At 38.2% G+C, this 16,656-nt stretch overlaps 1 protein-coding gene across 1 annotated transcript in view; it reads left to right on the plus strand.

Annotated features, from left to right (window-relative positions):
- Positions 1 to 16,400, plus strand: part of OGFOD1 (2-oxoglutarate and iron dependent oxygenase domain containing 1) — a 22,269-nt gene extending 5,869 nt beyond the window's left edge. Inside the window, exons 3-13 of the mRNA XM_036749088.1 lie at positions 3,413 to 3,459; positions 4,288 to 4,388; positions 7,512 to 7,628; positions 8,416 to 8,507; positions 8,733 to 8,861; positions 9,119 to 9,232; positions 10,286 to 10,365; positions 10,663 to 10,958; positions 13,240 to 13,362; positions 13,938 to 13,996; positions 15,940 to 16,400. Of these exons, the coding sequence (XP_036604983.1) occupies positions 3,413 to 3,459; positions 4,288 to 4,388; positions 7,512 to 7,628; positions 8,416 to 8,507; positions 8,733 to 8,861; positions 9,119 to 9,232; positions 10,286 to 10,365; positions 10,663 to 10,958; positions 13,240 to 13,362; positions 13,938 to 13,996; positions 15,940 to 16,101 (1,320 nt within the window). The 3' untranslated portion in view covers positions 16,102 to 16,400. The remainder of the gene's footprint in view (positions 1 to 3,412; positions 3,460 to 4,287; positions 4,389 to 7,511; positions 7,629 to 8,415; positions 8,508 to 8,732; positions 8,862 to 9,118; positions 9,233 to 10,285; positions 10,366 to 10,662; positions 10,959 to 13,239; positions 13,363 to 13,937; positions 13,997 to 15,939) is intronic.
- The last annotated feature ends 256 nt before the right edge of the window (positions 16,401 to 16,656 follow it).

Here is a 16,656-nt window from a genome sequence, read left to right on the forward strand (position 1 = left end):
ATTTTTTAAGGTGTTATTTTCTTCAGTATTTTTGGGGTCTCATTTAGTAAGTCATTGATTTGTTTTTCATGGTTTTCTTGCATCACTCTCATTTCTCTTCCCAGTTTTTCCTCTACTTCTCTTATTTGCTTTTCCAAATCCTTTTTGAGCTCCTCCATGGCCTGAGACCAGTTCATGTTTTTCTTGGAGGCTTTTGATGTAGGCTCTTTGACTTTGTTGACTTCTTCTGGCTGTATGTTTTAGTCTTCTTTGTCAACAAAAAAAGATTCCAGAGTCTGAATCTGAGTCTGTTTTCACTGCCTGTTCATGTTCCCAGCCAACTACTTGACCCTTGAGCTTTTTGTTGAGGTGTGACTGCTTGTAGAGTGGAGAATACTTTGTCCCAAGCTTGAGGGGCTGCACTGCTGTTTTCATAGCTATTTCTACACAGCAAGCTGTGCCACACCAGCACTCCTCCTACCCCAAGAACCACCAACCAGGATTGTAGCCCAGATCCAGGCAGGGCAAAGCAGGCTTTGCACTCCCGCTCTAATCTGCTGCTTAATTCCTCCCACTGGGTGGGCCTGGGGCCAGAAGCAACTGCAGCTGTAGCTCTGTAAGCAGCCTCAGAGCTGCACCACCTCCACTGCCCTCAGGGTGGTGGCTGACTGCTGACTCCTTTCACTCATCCCTGCAGTTTTTCCCGCTAAACTTGTCTGTTGTCTTTGGTGTTTGTGGGTTGAGAAGTCTGGTAACTGCCACAGCTCACTGATTCAGGGTGCTAATGCCTGTTCCGCCTGGCTCCCAGTCTGGTTGGTCCTGGTGCAGCCCATGCTGGGCTCTGCTCCACTCTGCTCCCAGCTCTGTGAGATAGACCCTTTCCAGCGACCATCCAGGCTGTCCTGGTCTGGAGCCCTGCTTCCCTCTGCTATTTCGAGGGTTCTGCAGCTCTAGAATTTGTTCAGAGCCATTTTTAATAGGTGTTTGAAGGGACCTAGGGGAGAGCTTAAGCAAGTCCCTGCTTTCCAGCTGCCATCTTGGCTCCGTTCCCTCAAAGAATGATCCTAATAATAAGACAGTATGTCAAAATATATGAAATCCAATAAGAGTAGTACTCAGAGAAAAAATTAAATCTCTGAAAACATTGGTAAATTAAGAATAAATATTTTTAATGAACTAAGCATGCATTTAGAGAAAATAGAGTCAGCAAACCAACAACCTTTTAAAAATTTTTTTGGTCATTCAAAGGGAAATAGAAAAAAATAAGGGAATAAAGACAATACAGGTGATTTTTTTTTAAATGAGCTTTTTTGGGTTTTTTTTTTAACAACATTAACAAACAATAAATCATTAGCTACTTCAGTGTTACAGTGGATCTTTGGTTTCTTTAACATAGCTGTTCCCTCCAGAGGTGCAGATAATAACTCATCTGTATCTTCTGATTCTTCTGCCACTTTTGTCCATGTCTTATAAATCTGACCCAAAAGTGTTGACCCAACCTGCTTAAAACCTTCCTTTGTGTGAATATCAACTGAATATACAGACAACAGCTCTCTAATTATATCTTTATGATAACTTGGTTTAAAAAAGAGGAAAATTCAGTTGCCAAAATAATAAATGAACAGAATTCAAAGTGATCAGCAAGAAAACAAAATTATCCATTTCAAAAGAGAGAACAAAATTCAGTCAGTCAATTAGCTTTTATTAAATATCTACTATGTGCCAGGCACTGTGCTAAGTAAGCATTGGGTATATACACACACACATACAAAATTGGAGGTCAGTTCAAAATAGGGTTGCACATTAGAAGAATGGTACCGGTTGTCTTCAAGTTAGTCTTTCTGTAGTAGTGGTATCAAACTCAAATAGAAAGGTATCCCTGCTGGCCACAAATTGACTTAGAAAACCAAACATTAATATTACCAATGGCCACTTTCCTGTGGCCGTAGAGTTGATTGGTTGGTTATTGCCCTTCATTCTTGAAGAGGACCAAAATGACATCACTATACTAGAGTCAAGTTTCAGTGTGTCTGATGGTGGCTGATCAGACCAGTATGAGCTTGGAATGCTCTACCACAGGCTAGGCATAAATAGTTTGTGTGAACATTTGAGTGCGTAATCTAATTTTGTGCATCCTGCGTTTCCTTTGAACTGTTTCAATTCTGCTTTGCTCAGAGCACAGAACCTTCTTTGATAGGGGTATGCCATGCTGAGTGGTCCCATGTCAGTGTCTCCCATGTCACACAATCAATTCCAAAGTTCTTAAGTCTTCATTCAGAGTGTCCTTGTATTGATTCTTCTGACCACGATGTGAACACTTGCCCTGTGTGAATTCTCCATGAAACAGTCTTTTTTGGCAAGTGTAAGTTTTGCATTCGTTGCAGTCTCTGAAGCAGAGCTTGAGTGCTTGGCAATTTAGTTTGAGTAAGGACCTCAGTGCCTGGTACCTTATCCTGCCAGCTGATCTTCAGAATCTTCCTAAGACAATTCAAATGGAAGCGATTCAGGTTCCTGGCATGGCACTAGTAGACTGTCCAGATTTCACAGGCATATAACAATGAGTTCAGTACCACAGCTTTGTAGACCTTCAGTTTGGTAGTCAACCTAATACCTCTCCTCTCCCATACTTTCCTTCGGAGCCTCCCAAATACTGAGCTAACTCTGGCAATGTGTATATGTGTGTGTCAACCTCATTATCAATGTGTACATCCCTGGAAAGTACACAAGCAAGGTAAATGAACTTACCCACAGCATTTAGAACTTCTCAATTTGTTGTAACTAATGGCTCCACATATGGATGGTGCGGTGGTGGCTGATGGAGCAACTGTGTTTTCTTGGTGTTGTTAGGCGAAAATTAGCACAAGCAGCAGAGAATTGATCCATCCTTAAAATGTTGCATCTCAACTTTGGAGGCTGCATTGAGTGCACAATCATCTGCAAACAGAAAATCATGCACCAATACTCCCTCCACTTTGGTCTTGGCTTGTAGCCTTTTTAAGTTGAAGAATTTACCATCAGTGTGGTAGCTGACCTTGATGCCATAGAGTAATAAGTATTGAAAGTGGGATTTAAACTTGGGTCTGCCTGACTTTGAGACCCATGTTCTTACCACTAATTATAGCTACCTTCTCAGGTATCTTATATGTGTACCAGTGCTGTTAACGATACAAGGAAAAGATAAGGAACAATCCTTGCCTTCACAGGACCTATAATGTTGATGTTAACATAAGGCAGGCTGACAAAAGCAGAACACTTAGGTAATAAGCTAGGTAGTATCAATTTTATCTGCAGAGTTCAGAACAGATAGTTACTTGAGCCCAGGCAACCCATTATTTTCTCTTCTTTCAACTATATCACGAAAGTTCTTCTAAGAATAAAATGATTCGCCTGTATATCTAATGTCTGTGGGAATTTTTTTTTCCATTATCAAAAGTCGGATGATCTGAAGAATAGAGACGACCTTCACATCTCTGCTTTAAGGTAAATGAAGTGTTCCTAGTATGTAGTAACAGTAAACTAGAGCCCCTTTTTCTAAGCCCTGAACTCTAGGACCTGGATTAACTGTAGCTCATTTACGACACTTTGTATTTGTTCAGTGTCTTTCTTTTAGAAACATTAGCATTATTTAGAGCAGCAGTGAGGAACCTTCAGCCTCGAGGCCATATATGGACTTCTAGGTCCTTGGGAGCAGCCTTTTGACTGAGTCCACTTTTTTTAAGTGGATTTGTTTTATGAAGTTTATCCAGCCAAATACTGATCTCAGAATTTTTCTAGGTAGATTGTATGGCTTCTCTAATGGAAACAGTTAAGAATCTGAAAGTGTTGTAAGAAGTAAGCCTTCGCTAAAGTGAAAGCTTTCCATAGTATAGACACAGACTTAGTAAATGAAGCCTTTCCATGAAATATGTCCATGAAACTGGTCTTGCCAGTGAATGGTAGGGCCATGTATTTAGGGGAATCCACATTTAAGACTTTGGGTCTAGTAGCCTCTGGATTTATGAAATATATTGTGACATATAAAATCTAAAGCTGTGCTCAGTTTTAATGTTGTTAGTATACTAATCCTATCTATGTAATTTTTACACTAAGCATATCGTATGATATTTAGATTTGGTTTGTTCAAGGTCATTTAGTTTTTTTGGCCAACTATATAGCTAGTATCCCCCCCCAAAATAGCTCCCATTAAATCCTAGGAATTTAGTAATTCCTCTGGCATGTTTCCCTGCCTCCAAACAATAACAGCTCTGGCCTAGAAGAGGAGTACAAAAAACAATATATAACATGATGATTAACACCTTTGCTTTTTAGGAAAGTTCTGTTTGAAGATTTCCGGAGATGGCTTTCTGACATTGCTGAGATTGACTTGGAATCAACTATTGATATCTTCTGTGCTAAGTATGAGTATACAGGTGAGAAAAATGAAAGTTAATGGATATTACTAATGAGTATACTTAGGAGGAAACATCATTTTTTTCATAGGGAAATTCTGACCCCAGTCATCACTAAGATAGGTGTCATTTGTTCCCTGTTGTATGTGCAGATCTCTTTAAGAAAATGATTTTGTCTCTTCTGAAACTTGCTTTATTGCTTATCCCTACGATGGGATGGGAGAAAAGCAGAAAGAACCTGAAGTTTCAAAGAGAATGTTATAACCACAGTTGGACAAGGCACTGCCACTCCACTGCCCAGCGTCTCATCAGTGCCTCTGTCCTAACACTTCTGGCTGTAGAAAAGTTATGAGTGTTGACAGGGTTCAGAATGTAGGGTGCCTTATCAGGGACTGGGGAAACAGTCATGTCTCACATTCACTGCATAGAATGGTGGGCAAAAGTATTTATAGTTGCTAAATTAAATGAGTATGTGATGCAACTACATTGTATTATTCACATATAGTCTATTTATCAGATTTATGGCAGATTTATTAGCAGATGAAGAAACAGGTTCATTGAGGTAAAGGAATTTGCTCATAATCACATAGCTAGCTGGGAGATTTAGAGTGAGAATTTAAACCCAGGTCTTCCTGACTCTAAATCTAGTGTTCTTCACTATATCATGCAGTTATTTTAACTTTTTAAAATTCACGATTTCAAAAATAATAATCATAGTAATAGCTAGCATTTACATAGTGCTTTAAGATTTACAAATATTTTCTCCTCTCAGCAACCTTGGAAGGGTAGCATTATTATTATTATTATTATTATTATTATTATTATTATTATTATTCTGATTTTTTTTCAAAATTTATTTATTTATTTTTAGTTTACCACACACGGTTCTACATAATTTTGAGTTCCAGATTTTCTCCCCTCCCTCCCCCCTCCCACCCCAAGATGGCCTGGAATCTCATATAACTACCATGTATAACTTCGCATTGAATTAATTTATACACTAGTCAAGTTGTGGAGAAGAATTATGACCAATGGAATGAATCATGAGAAAGAAGAGACAGAACCAAAAAAACCAAACAAACAAAAAAAAAAAAAACAAAAACAAAAGAGAAGCAAAAAAGGCGAGCATGTAGTACGCCTCAATCTGTATTCAAACTTCACAGTTCTTTCTCCGGATGAAGATAGCATTCTCCATCGTGAGTCCCCTGGAGTTGTCCTTGCACCTTACGTTGCTGAGAAGAGCAAAGTATGTCAGGGTTGGTCCTCACAGAATCCATATATCTGTGGTTGTGTACAATGTTCTCCTGGCTCTGCTCCGCTCACTGAGCATTATGTCGTGTAGGTTTTTCCAGGTTGTTACGAAGTCCGTATCATCCCCATTTCTTATGGCACAATAGTATTCCATTACCTTCATATACCACAGCTTGTTCAGCCATTCCCCAATTGATGGGCATCCCTTTGATTTCCAATTCTTGGCTACCACAAAAAGAGCCGCTATAAATATCCTTGTACATATGGGTCTTTGGGATACAACCCTAGAAGTGGTAATGCTGGGTCAAAGGGTATGAACATTTTTATACCCCTTTGGGCATAGTTCCAAATTGCTCTCCAAAATGGCTGGATCAGCTCACAACTCCACCAGCAATGTAACAATGTTCCAATCTCCCCACATCCTTTCCAGCATTTATCATTTTCCTGTTTTGTTATTTTAGCCAATCTGACAGGAGAAATATGGTATCTAAGAGTTGTTTTGATTTGCATTTCTCTAATCAGTAGTGATCCAGAGCATTTTTTCATATGCCTATAGATAGCTTTAATTTCTTCCTCTGAAAACTGCCTGTTCATATCCTTTGACCATTTCTCAATTGGGGAATGGCTTGTGTTCCTATATATTTGGCTTAGTTCCCTGTATATTTTAGAAATGAGGCCTTTATCAGAGATACTAGTTGCAAAGATTTTCTCCCAATTTTCTGCTTCCCTCCTAATTTTTGTTGCATTGGCTTTTTTTGTACAAAAACATTTCAATTTGACATAATCAAAATTATCCATTTTGCATTTGGTAATGCTCTCTATCTCTTGTTGGGTCATGAATTCTTTTCTTTTCCATAAATCTGATAAATAGACTATACCTTGCTCTCCCAAATTACTTATAGTATCGGCCTTTACTCCTAAATCATGAACCCATTTTGACTTTATTTTGGTATATGGTGTAAGATATTGGTCTATGCCCAGTTTCTGCCCTACCATTTTCCAATTTTCCCAACAGTTTTTGTGAAATAATGAATTATTAGCCCAGAAGCAGGCCTCTTTGGGTTTATCAAAGAGTAGATTGCTAAACTTGTTGATTTCTCCTACTTGTGTACCTATCCTATTCCACTGATCCACACCCCTGTTTCTTAACCAGTACCAGGCAGTTTTGATGACTGCTGCTCTGTAGTACAGTTCAATATCTGGTATCGCTAGGCCACCTTCTCTAGCATTTCTTTTCATTAATACTCTAGATATTCTAGACCTCTTGTTTTTCCAGATGAATTTTGTTATTATTTTGTCCAGCTCAGTAAAATAATTTTTTGGTAGTTCGATTGGTATGGCACTGAATAGATAGATTAATTTAGGTAAAATTGTCATTTTTATTATATTAGCTCGGCCTAACCATGAGCAACTGATATTTTTCCATTTATTTAGATCTGATTTTATTCGCGTGAAAAGTGTGTTGTAGTTATGTTCATATAGGCCCTGTTCATATAGGCCCTGGGTTTGTCTTGGCAAATAGACTCCCAAATATTTTATAGTGTCTACAGTAACTTTGAATGGAATTTCTCTTTCTATCTCTTGCTGTTGGGCTTTGTCAGTAATGTATAGGAATGCTGAGGATTTATGTGGGTTTATTATTCTGATTTTATAGATGAAGTTGAGGCAAATAGATTAAGTGATTGCCCAGGATTATGTATCTGTTAAATGTCTGAGGCCAGATTTGAACTCAGGTCTTCTTGACTCCAGGTCTAGCACTTTCTCCATTGTGCTACCTACCTAGAATAAAGATAGAGTCTCTGTCACTTAGATAAGCATTAAAATTTGGTGTAGATTAGTTGCTGCAAATGTATACAGAAAGTAGGCCAGGTACTCAGTTGTATGCCATTGCAGATATCCTGCTCTGCCATGATGATGAACTAGAGGGAAGAAGAATTGCTTTCATTCTTTATCTCGTTCCTCCTTGGGACAAGAGCCTTGGTGGTACCTTGGACCTGTACAGTACAGATGGTAAGCTAAAAAAAGACTCCCACGTTTTATCACTCAGTGCCATCATCTGTGTTTTTCAAAAAGGAACCAGGAAATTTACTCAGCTTTCACATTTTAATATGTGACCATTAATCAAGTCCTATTCATTCATTGAGTCACTGAATTAGAAGGGAAATAAATCTATGCTTTGTGAGGTTGGAGAAGCTATTTCATTAATACGGGCTTCTCCAGATTTAGTGCAAGCACTAGGATTATGATCTCTTTATCTTCTCAGGCTACTGAGTTCTATCTGAGGAATGATCATTGGCCTAGGATGTATTGGGTAGATAATTAGGTAAGGTAGAGTCAGACTCACCTTCATAACTATGTTGATTATTCAGTAGAAAGGTACAGAGTTAAAAAAAACTCTTTAATTTACACGGTCACTCCATATGACCAGATACTTTCCATGTGGCCAACAGTCAAGAATATGCCAACATTAAAACCAGCTGTCCTCATTTTTGGAAAGAATTGTTAACATTTTAAGATCCTCAGATCCTAGAATTTGGAGCTAGAAGGGGCCTTAAAGATTATTTACTTCAGTCCGTTCATTGTGGAGTAGAGGAAACTGACTCAGAGAGAGGACGTGACTTCCTCAGTTTCTTAGGAACCTGAAGGCACAATAGCCAGGTTTAAGTATTAGTTTTCAGGATTTGGACCAGGGCATAATCATTGTCCCTTCTACATAAAATTAAACAAGAGAATAGTAATAGTAATACTTAATGATACCTGTGAACGACACCTTTGGTTGTGCTTTCTTCTGGTGTAGAACATCTCCAGCCGAAGCAGATTGTTAAGTCTCTCATCCCCTCTTGGAACACCTTGGTTTTCTTCGAAGTGTCTCCAGTATCCTACCACCAGGTAAAGATGGCAAGCCACAAATGGATCGAACTGTCAGTGAACGTTCTTTCAAAATCAGGCACGATTTAGTGGGTACCTGTTTCCTACCAATGTTGTTTTCACATCAAAACGTGGTGCTCTGGGACATATCATCTGCACTTTTACAGAAGCAGAACGTATGTGCTTTGGCAAGTAACCTCTGTAGTTGTCTGTAATACTCATTTGTGCCTGATTTTATTCTTTCAGGTGTCTGAAGTTCTGTCTGAAGGAAAATGTCGGCTGTCTATAAGTGGCTGGTTTCATGGCCCTCCGCAGACAAGACCCTCAAGTTACTTTGAGCCCCTTTTACCTCGTAGCCCTCACATTCCACGAGATGTAAGAATAAGCTACTTTCATTTTAGCCACTAGTAGGTTCAGTTATTTCCCTAAATTTCCAAGTGACTGTTCCTAATAAACTGTTGAGTTCTACCTAGTCTGATGTTGACTTCTGTCTTCAATGTAAAGTATTACACATCCACTTATAAATTGGAAGATATGTGAATCATACTTTACCAGTGCCCCAAAGTCTTTGACCAAGAATTAAAGTTAGGGACATGGTAGATACATCCTTTTTATTTTCTGTTTCTTTGCAGAGTGAAATTCTGTATGAATGGATTAATCCAGTCTACATGGACGTTGATTCCCAGGCTCAAATTCAAGAGGAGTTTGAGGAGCGATCTGAAATTCTGCTGAAGGAATTTTTCAAGGTGACTCAAAAGGACACGGCCAATCCCTTATTGCTTTGCATGTTGTCATACTTACTCTTTCTGAGGCATAGAAGCATAAGGTGGATAAAGGATTAACTAGGTCTTCAAGGGAATTATCTTTGCTGATCTACTTCTGCAGCCCCACTGTTCCATCAAATAATACAAATACAAGAAAAAACTTGAATTCCCTGTGGGGTCAGGGTTCTTAGTCATTTACAGTGTTCAGTTCATTTTCTTTAAATTAAAGAAACAGCACTTGACATTATTGCTATTATTCTCTTGTACATAAAACTCCCTTCCTACCTTCTTGGTTTTCCTACTTTTCAGTGTTTTTATATCTCTTATGGGCTTTTAGGAACTCAGTAAGTGCTAATTGGTGGTAGGGATAAAATCACATTACAGCGAATCATAAAAGTCATTGAATTATAGAATTAGAAAGGACCTTAGAGGGATAATGATATACCTAAGGTTACAAAGTTAGTGAGAACTGGAACTAAAAACACTGGCTTCACAAGACACTGTACAAATTGTTTATGTTCAGTTGGGATTTTCTTATACCAAATATTGATTGAATGAGCATGGCCTACTAGCCTTTTATCATCAAAGATTTTCATTATAATGATAATGGTCGTAACTAAATTTAGCCTTTTTTATCTTTAAAAGCAGTCTTGTGAATTCAGTGGGCGTATGTTATGGGGGTGTTATTTTTTTATAGATTAAGGAATTGAAGCAATTGGATGACTTACTCAAAGTTCCACAAAGAGTGGTAGAATCAGATCTAAAATCAGAGTGTTCAGATCCTCAGTTAAAACTAGAACCTGGACTCTTAACTAGACCATGCTGCTTATAAGTGCTCCCAGGCCTCATTGACTCAAGGGCAAAATACACTGGGTAAAGAACATTTAAACAAGATTTAAAGTCACAGAAACTGAACCAGTAATTTTTCAGTGAATAAACTTTTTGTATAGCCTAATGGTTATACACTAGCAAAAAGAATGTGAGATTGTGGATAATGAAGAATTCTGCTAACTGTTCCAATTACTTGTTTTTCAGTCTGAAAAATATGAAGAGATATGTGAGGCTTTGGAGAAAAAAGATCTAGAATGGAGCCAACAAGGCCCCCCCAACAAAAGGTAGTCCTTTTTGTCTAAGGAACTTGCCTTTGACTTAAGTCCTACTCTTGTATGGTGCTGCTAGTCATAAGATTCACATGTTCTGAGGGCCTGACTTTATGAATGTGGACACATTACTTAGTTGGTATCATGTTAATAGGAATAACCAATGGCTGCAAGAGGAAAAATGGTCTCTCTTTTAGCTTCTTATGCACGCTAAATTTTGGGGAGAGGCACTTAATTTGTGACAAGTCTGTGTAGTGTACATCTTTTCAAGCCTGGAGCTGTGATGAACGCCTTAAAGTTGTTGCCTTTCAGGTTTTATGAAACAGCTGAGGAAGAGAAGCTTCCAGATGTCTTGAGGGACTGCATGGAGTTATTTCGTTCTGAGGCCCTGTTCTTGCTGCTGTCCAACTTCACAGGTCTGAAGCTTCACTTCCTAGCCTTTTCAGATGAGGATGTTGAGGAGCACACAGAAGACAGTGAAGAAGAAAGCAAAAACATTAGCCATGTTTCTTCCAAACCAGAAAACTATCAGGAGGGTAGCGGCCACACAAGCCAACACAGCAAGACAAAAACAGCCCCGGAACCAGAGAAGGAAAAGGCAAAGAATAGTAAGCTGCTCTTGTAATGTTTGTGTACTGAACATTAACAGGGTTCTAGGAACTACACAGAACATATATAACATCTGTCTCAATGAAATGAGCCTCATGTACAAGGAAATATAGCTGTAGAATGGAGGAGTGGAAGCTCGGGACAGCTCCAGCCCAAGAAAAATTTGTCATACAGGAAGACAAAAAAAAATAGATTATCATCTGGATAGAAGGAAATTGTAGGGGGAGGAATTATGGTGGCAAATAGCCTACAAACAAGATTAAGAAACCAGAGGGAGAAGTAATCTGACTTGAACAAAGCAAAAATAAAAGGAAATAGAGAGGCCTATGGCTTTCTTCTTAATTATAATATTTGATGATTTCAATTATAAGCTACCTGCTCCTTTTGACATCATTATCTGAGCTCCTGCAAAGTCAGCTTAGACTTTAAACAACTACTAAACCAGGCTGTGAAATTCTTCCCCCTCTTTCATCCATCATTTTTCTCTCCTCATGCTTCATATACTTATTTTCTTTCCTAAGACAGTACTCTATGAAATTTGGTGAGCAAGGTGGCTCTATAGATGAAGGGACAATACCACTTGGCACAAGTACAACAATAGGATACTGACTGGCCATCAATGTAGCTTATTTTCAGGGATCTTCCAAAGCCTGTAGGAAAACACTCCACACACTAGACTTGTTTAAGAAAACAAGTCCTGGATGATTTTACCCTCAGCCATGTCCAAAGCTGACAACAGCCTTTATCTGAGTCAGAAGGGACCTTGACATCATCTGCCTCATTAAGATATTCATAATAACAACAGCAAATTGTCCAGTGCCTGCTATGTGAAAAGTACTACGCTAGAAGAAGAAATACAAAAATAAAATAATAGTTTCTGCATTTTTGAAGCTTTTAGTATATTTGCAGTGGAGTGTAAATCACAGATAACTATGTTATGCAATATTGTATGACAGATGGATTCAGTGCAAAAAGGGTAAGGCTGTTGCTGATTAGGGCTTCAGGAAATGCTTCATGAAGAAGGTGAAATTTGAGTTGGACTTTAAGGATAGAATGGGGAGCAGAAGCCTGGAGGTAGGGAAGAAGATCTATCTGATTTGGAAACAGGCCAGTTGGATGAACTAGAGTGCCTAGAGGGTAGCAATATGTGATGATACCTGTAGGGTGGCATCAGATTGTGAAGGGCCTTGAAATTTGAGTACAGGAGTTTGAACTTAGAAGACGATAGGGAGCCTGTGAAGATTTTTGAGCAGAAGAGTACATGACAACATTTATGTAAAAATGATTACTCTGGTAGCTGTATAAATGACAGGTTGGAGGTGGGAGAAAGTAGAGAAAGAAAGACCTGTTAGGAGATCATTGTCATCATACAATTGTGTAATAGTGAGGACCTGGACTGTGATGGTAACAGTGGGAATAGGAGAAGACATGACTGATGATGCTGATGGGGAATAAACAAAACTTGGTAACTAATTGAATAAAAGTTAAGAAAAGAGTAAAGAGCTCCAAGACTGCAAGCATGGGAGATTGGATGAATAGTGATGCCAAAGACAAAAATGGTTAAAATCAAGAAGAATAGCAGGTATAGGAGAAAAGATAATGAACTTAGTTTGGGACAGGTTGAGCTTGAGGTGCTAGGGGAACATAACAGGTTGAATGTCCTGGAGCATCTGGAAATGCAGTTGTGGAGCTCAAAAAAAAGAGGTCATAATCTGAGGTGGAGATTTGAGATTCTTTTGCATAGAGGAGTTACTTGGAGTTTTGAGAGTAAATGTTTGGCCAAGAAGAGAATGCAGAAGGAGAAGGCCAGTGATGGATCTTTGAAGCATCCATATTAGGGATAAAGCTAAGCATTGACTTTTGTGTCTAGGGCCTAAAAGAAATGGAGACCTCTAAGATTGTTTTGTATTCTAGAAATGATTTTCGTGGGAATCTATGTATTGGAAGAGATCTATAAGAAGACGCTTACATTTCTTAGACTGGTGATATGAAAAACAGAATTTGCTCAGGGGTTTTAGGTTTCATTGACAAATATGGATAGAGCTAAGGGACATTTAAGGGACTACATAGAATTTTTTCAGATGCAATAGTTTTTTAAAATCATTTATAAGACTGGATCATGTTAACAGTAGGTAATTTGCAGATCTTTGACAAGTGTTTTCCCCCTAGTGGCTTGTTAAGACTATTGCCTGCCTTTCCTTATCCAACAAGTTATGCCAAGATTATTTCTCTTGTTCTAATTGATTTTCCAACCATTTTTATCTTACTGTTCCTTCTTAGAATCAAGTGTCCCCAAATGCATTGGAGAGCTGAGGCGTTGGAAGAATGGCCATTACACTCTAGTGCATGACTCCAAAAATACTGAATTTGCCTTGGACCTGCTTTTCTACTGTGGCTGCAAAGGTAAGGAAGAAAAATGGCACCTTTGTTCTGATGACTGTTAGCCTTACCGGAGGGACACGGCTCTAACTACAGTGTAGGGAAATCTCTCAGATCAGAGACTTTCATATACTAGTTTTTGCCTTGCTTTGCACAGAAGTGTTTTGTTTTGCTACTTGAATCATAGAATCTACGAATTAAAATAGATATTAGAAAGCAGTCTTCCCATCTAGTACAAAATTTCATTGTATAACTTGGAATATTAGATGGACACAGTCACTATCTCCCACAAATTCCCTTATGCCTAAGATTCTAGCCTTTTCATGTTTCCCTGCTATATAACTACTGTTTTCCTCTCTCTACCTTTAACTGTTAGATCTGTTTGGGTTGAAAATAAACAGTCAGTAGCAACAGGAATTTGGGGAAAGGAAGAAGACAGTAGTCATAGTTGCTTTAGCCACTGAGTGATGAATTTGGTGACTATCTTCCTCCTCTTTTCCCTCATCATACACACAGAATATACCTGCTGGGAATGGTTCAGGAGAGATTAAGTGCAACATAGTTTTCTGAGTGCTCTGGGTTTTTATTTTCCTTTAAAGGATGGAAAACAGAATATGGTGGCTTTACTTCCTACATTGCCAAAGGCGAAGATGAGGAGGTGAGGTGCTTAAGTGCTTTGTTACTTTTAGCTCTTTTAATTTTTTAACATAACATATTTTTTATTTTATTTTTTGTTTTAATAGTATTTTATTTTTTTCCCCAGTTACATATCAAGAAAATTTTTAGCATTCATTTTTACAGGATTTTGAGTTCCAAATTTTTCTCCCTCCCCTCTCCTGAAAATGGTAGGCAGTTTGATATAGTTTTATACACGTGCTATCATGAAAGAAATATTTCCATATCAGTCACAGCTGTGAAAAAGAAACATTAAAAAAACATGAGAAAGAATAAAATCAGTGAAAAAAAATATGCTTTCAATCTGCATTGTCCATCAGTTCTTTATATGGATATGGATAGCATTTTCCTTTGTGAATCCTTTGTACTTATCTTGGATCATTGGGTTCCGAGATGAGCTGAGTCATTCATAGTTGATCGTCACAAGATGTTGCTGATACTGTGTACACTGTTTTCCTGGTTCTGCTCATTTCACTTTGCATCACTTTATGCAGGTCTTTTCCAGGATCTTCCTTTTAGTTCTTGAGGAAACTTTAAGAAACAATGATAATCGCCATTTCTGTAGCACTTTAAGGTATACAGTTGCTTTCCCCACAACCTTGTAAGTTAAAGTATTATCCCCATTTTACAGATTCAGAAATTGAGGCTCAGGGAAGTTAGGTTACTTGGTTAGAGTCAAACAGCTAGTAAGCATCAGACCTTTGACTCATACATAGATCTGACTCCAGGACCAGTACCCTTTCTGTTCTGCCTCTCACTGTATTTTGGAGGCTTGGTTCTTATGAACGAACCTCCATAGGTGTCTGGGAAATAGTACATCTCTGTTTGGTCTTCCTGCTAATAGTTTCAAGTCTCTTAAAGGAACACTTGGTGTGGAGGAGAAAGGCTAGAGCATAATATTTATTGAGTTGCCTGCATACTGTTTAACATGCTGCTAAGTCCATTGGAAGATTAAATAATAAATAACATCCACAAGACTTGTATGAACTGATGCTGAGTGAAGTGAGCAGAACCAAGAGAACACTACACAGTAACAGCCACAGTGTGCAATGACTGACTTTGATAGCTTTAGCTCTGAGAAGCAATACAAAGACCTAAAACAACTCCAAAAGACTCACAATGGAAAATGCCATCCCCATCCACAGAAAGAAGTATAGAGTCTGAGTGCAGATCAAAGCTGACTATTTGCTCTCTTTTTTGTTTCGTTTTTTCTTTCTCTTGGTTCCTCCCATTTGTTCTAATTCTTCTATACAACATGACTAAAGTGAAAATATGTTTAATAAGAATTTATGTAGAGCCTATATCAGATTGCAGGCCATCTCGGGGACAGGAGAGGTGAGGGAGGCTGAGAAAATTTAAAACTTATGGAAGTAAGTGTTGAAAACTAAAAATAAATTAACCTATAAAAAATAAAATAAAATGAAGGATGAATAACAACAACAAAAAGAAAGGAAACCGTGGTGGTGATTGGTCCAAAACTATACATAGAGGTTCAGAAAAGAGCACATGATATAAATCAGAAACTGATTTCCCTGGTACCAAAATAAGTTATTATAATATCATGTTAACAATAAAGAACAGTCAAAAATAAATAAATATATAAATGACATCCATATCCTACCTCTCTTGAGTTAGCTTGTAAAGGACATGAACCATATAGTAAGGAATAAATTCATCAGGTGCCTTCTTTTGGTATATTCTATCTAGTGATGACGGTAAACATATTTTTATACCCAGAGCAACATCAGCCCCCACTGTAGCCAGAGAAAAAACTTCTAAAGGATTTTCAAATCATCTGAGTGACTGATTTTAGAAATTGTTATGTGCCAAGTCACTGATGTTTGATGAAATGTGGAAGAAGGGAGGAAGTGAGTACATGGGAAATAAATGATCTGTTCTGACCATTGCTTTGGTTACCTGTTTTAGCTCCTAACAGTGAATCCAGAAGAGAATTCATTGGCATTGGTTTATAGAGATCGAGAAACTGTAAAATTCGTCAAGCATATTAACCACCAAAGCTTACAGCAAAAGAAAACTGGCCAAAACAGAACAGGTTTCTGGGACTTTTCCTTTGTCTACTATGAATGACTGGACTGTGCCAAAGGTGACTGAAAGAGGAATGCTTCATTGGACCAGAAAGGAAAATGGGACAAGAGCATGGATCAAAGCATATTAACAGGGAATCTTATCAATCAAGGTCTTTAGAGTTGTGTGCTGAATATTCTTTTAATAGTGAAACATACTAACCCATCTTGATCAGTCTGAATCTGATTACTCAGCTTAGAAGGAGTAATGGAGGGCTTCTTCAGTTTTCCTCATCGGTGATTCTTTGCCTCAATAAAACTGAATGAAACTGGATGTGGCAAATATTAAATCCTGTTGTCCTTTCCAGACTACATTGGTGTGCATTACTGATAACCCATCAACAAGCACTTGAGCAAACATTAAATACCTATTATATACTGTACCAGGTTCTGAGACTAGTTCTGTCTTCAAGGAGCTCTTGCACAAGTGTATAAATAAAAGGGGTACAGAGGGATGGAGTGCTTTTCTGTTTTGAGTTGGGTTTCTGGCATGATTTAAATTCAGTAGTTCTTCCTGCTGCACGTATATTAGATATTAGATTAGAGCAGGTAGTGGTCC

The sequence above is a fragment of the Trichosurus vulpecula genome, chromosome 3 (assembly GCF_011100635.1).
Source record: "Trichosurus vulpecula isolate mTriVul1 chromosome 3, mTriVul1.pri, whole genome shotgun sequence".
Lineage (NCBI taxonomy): Eukaryota > Metazoa > Chordata > Mammalia > Diprotodontia > Phalangeridae > Trichosurus > Trichosurus vulpecula.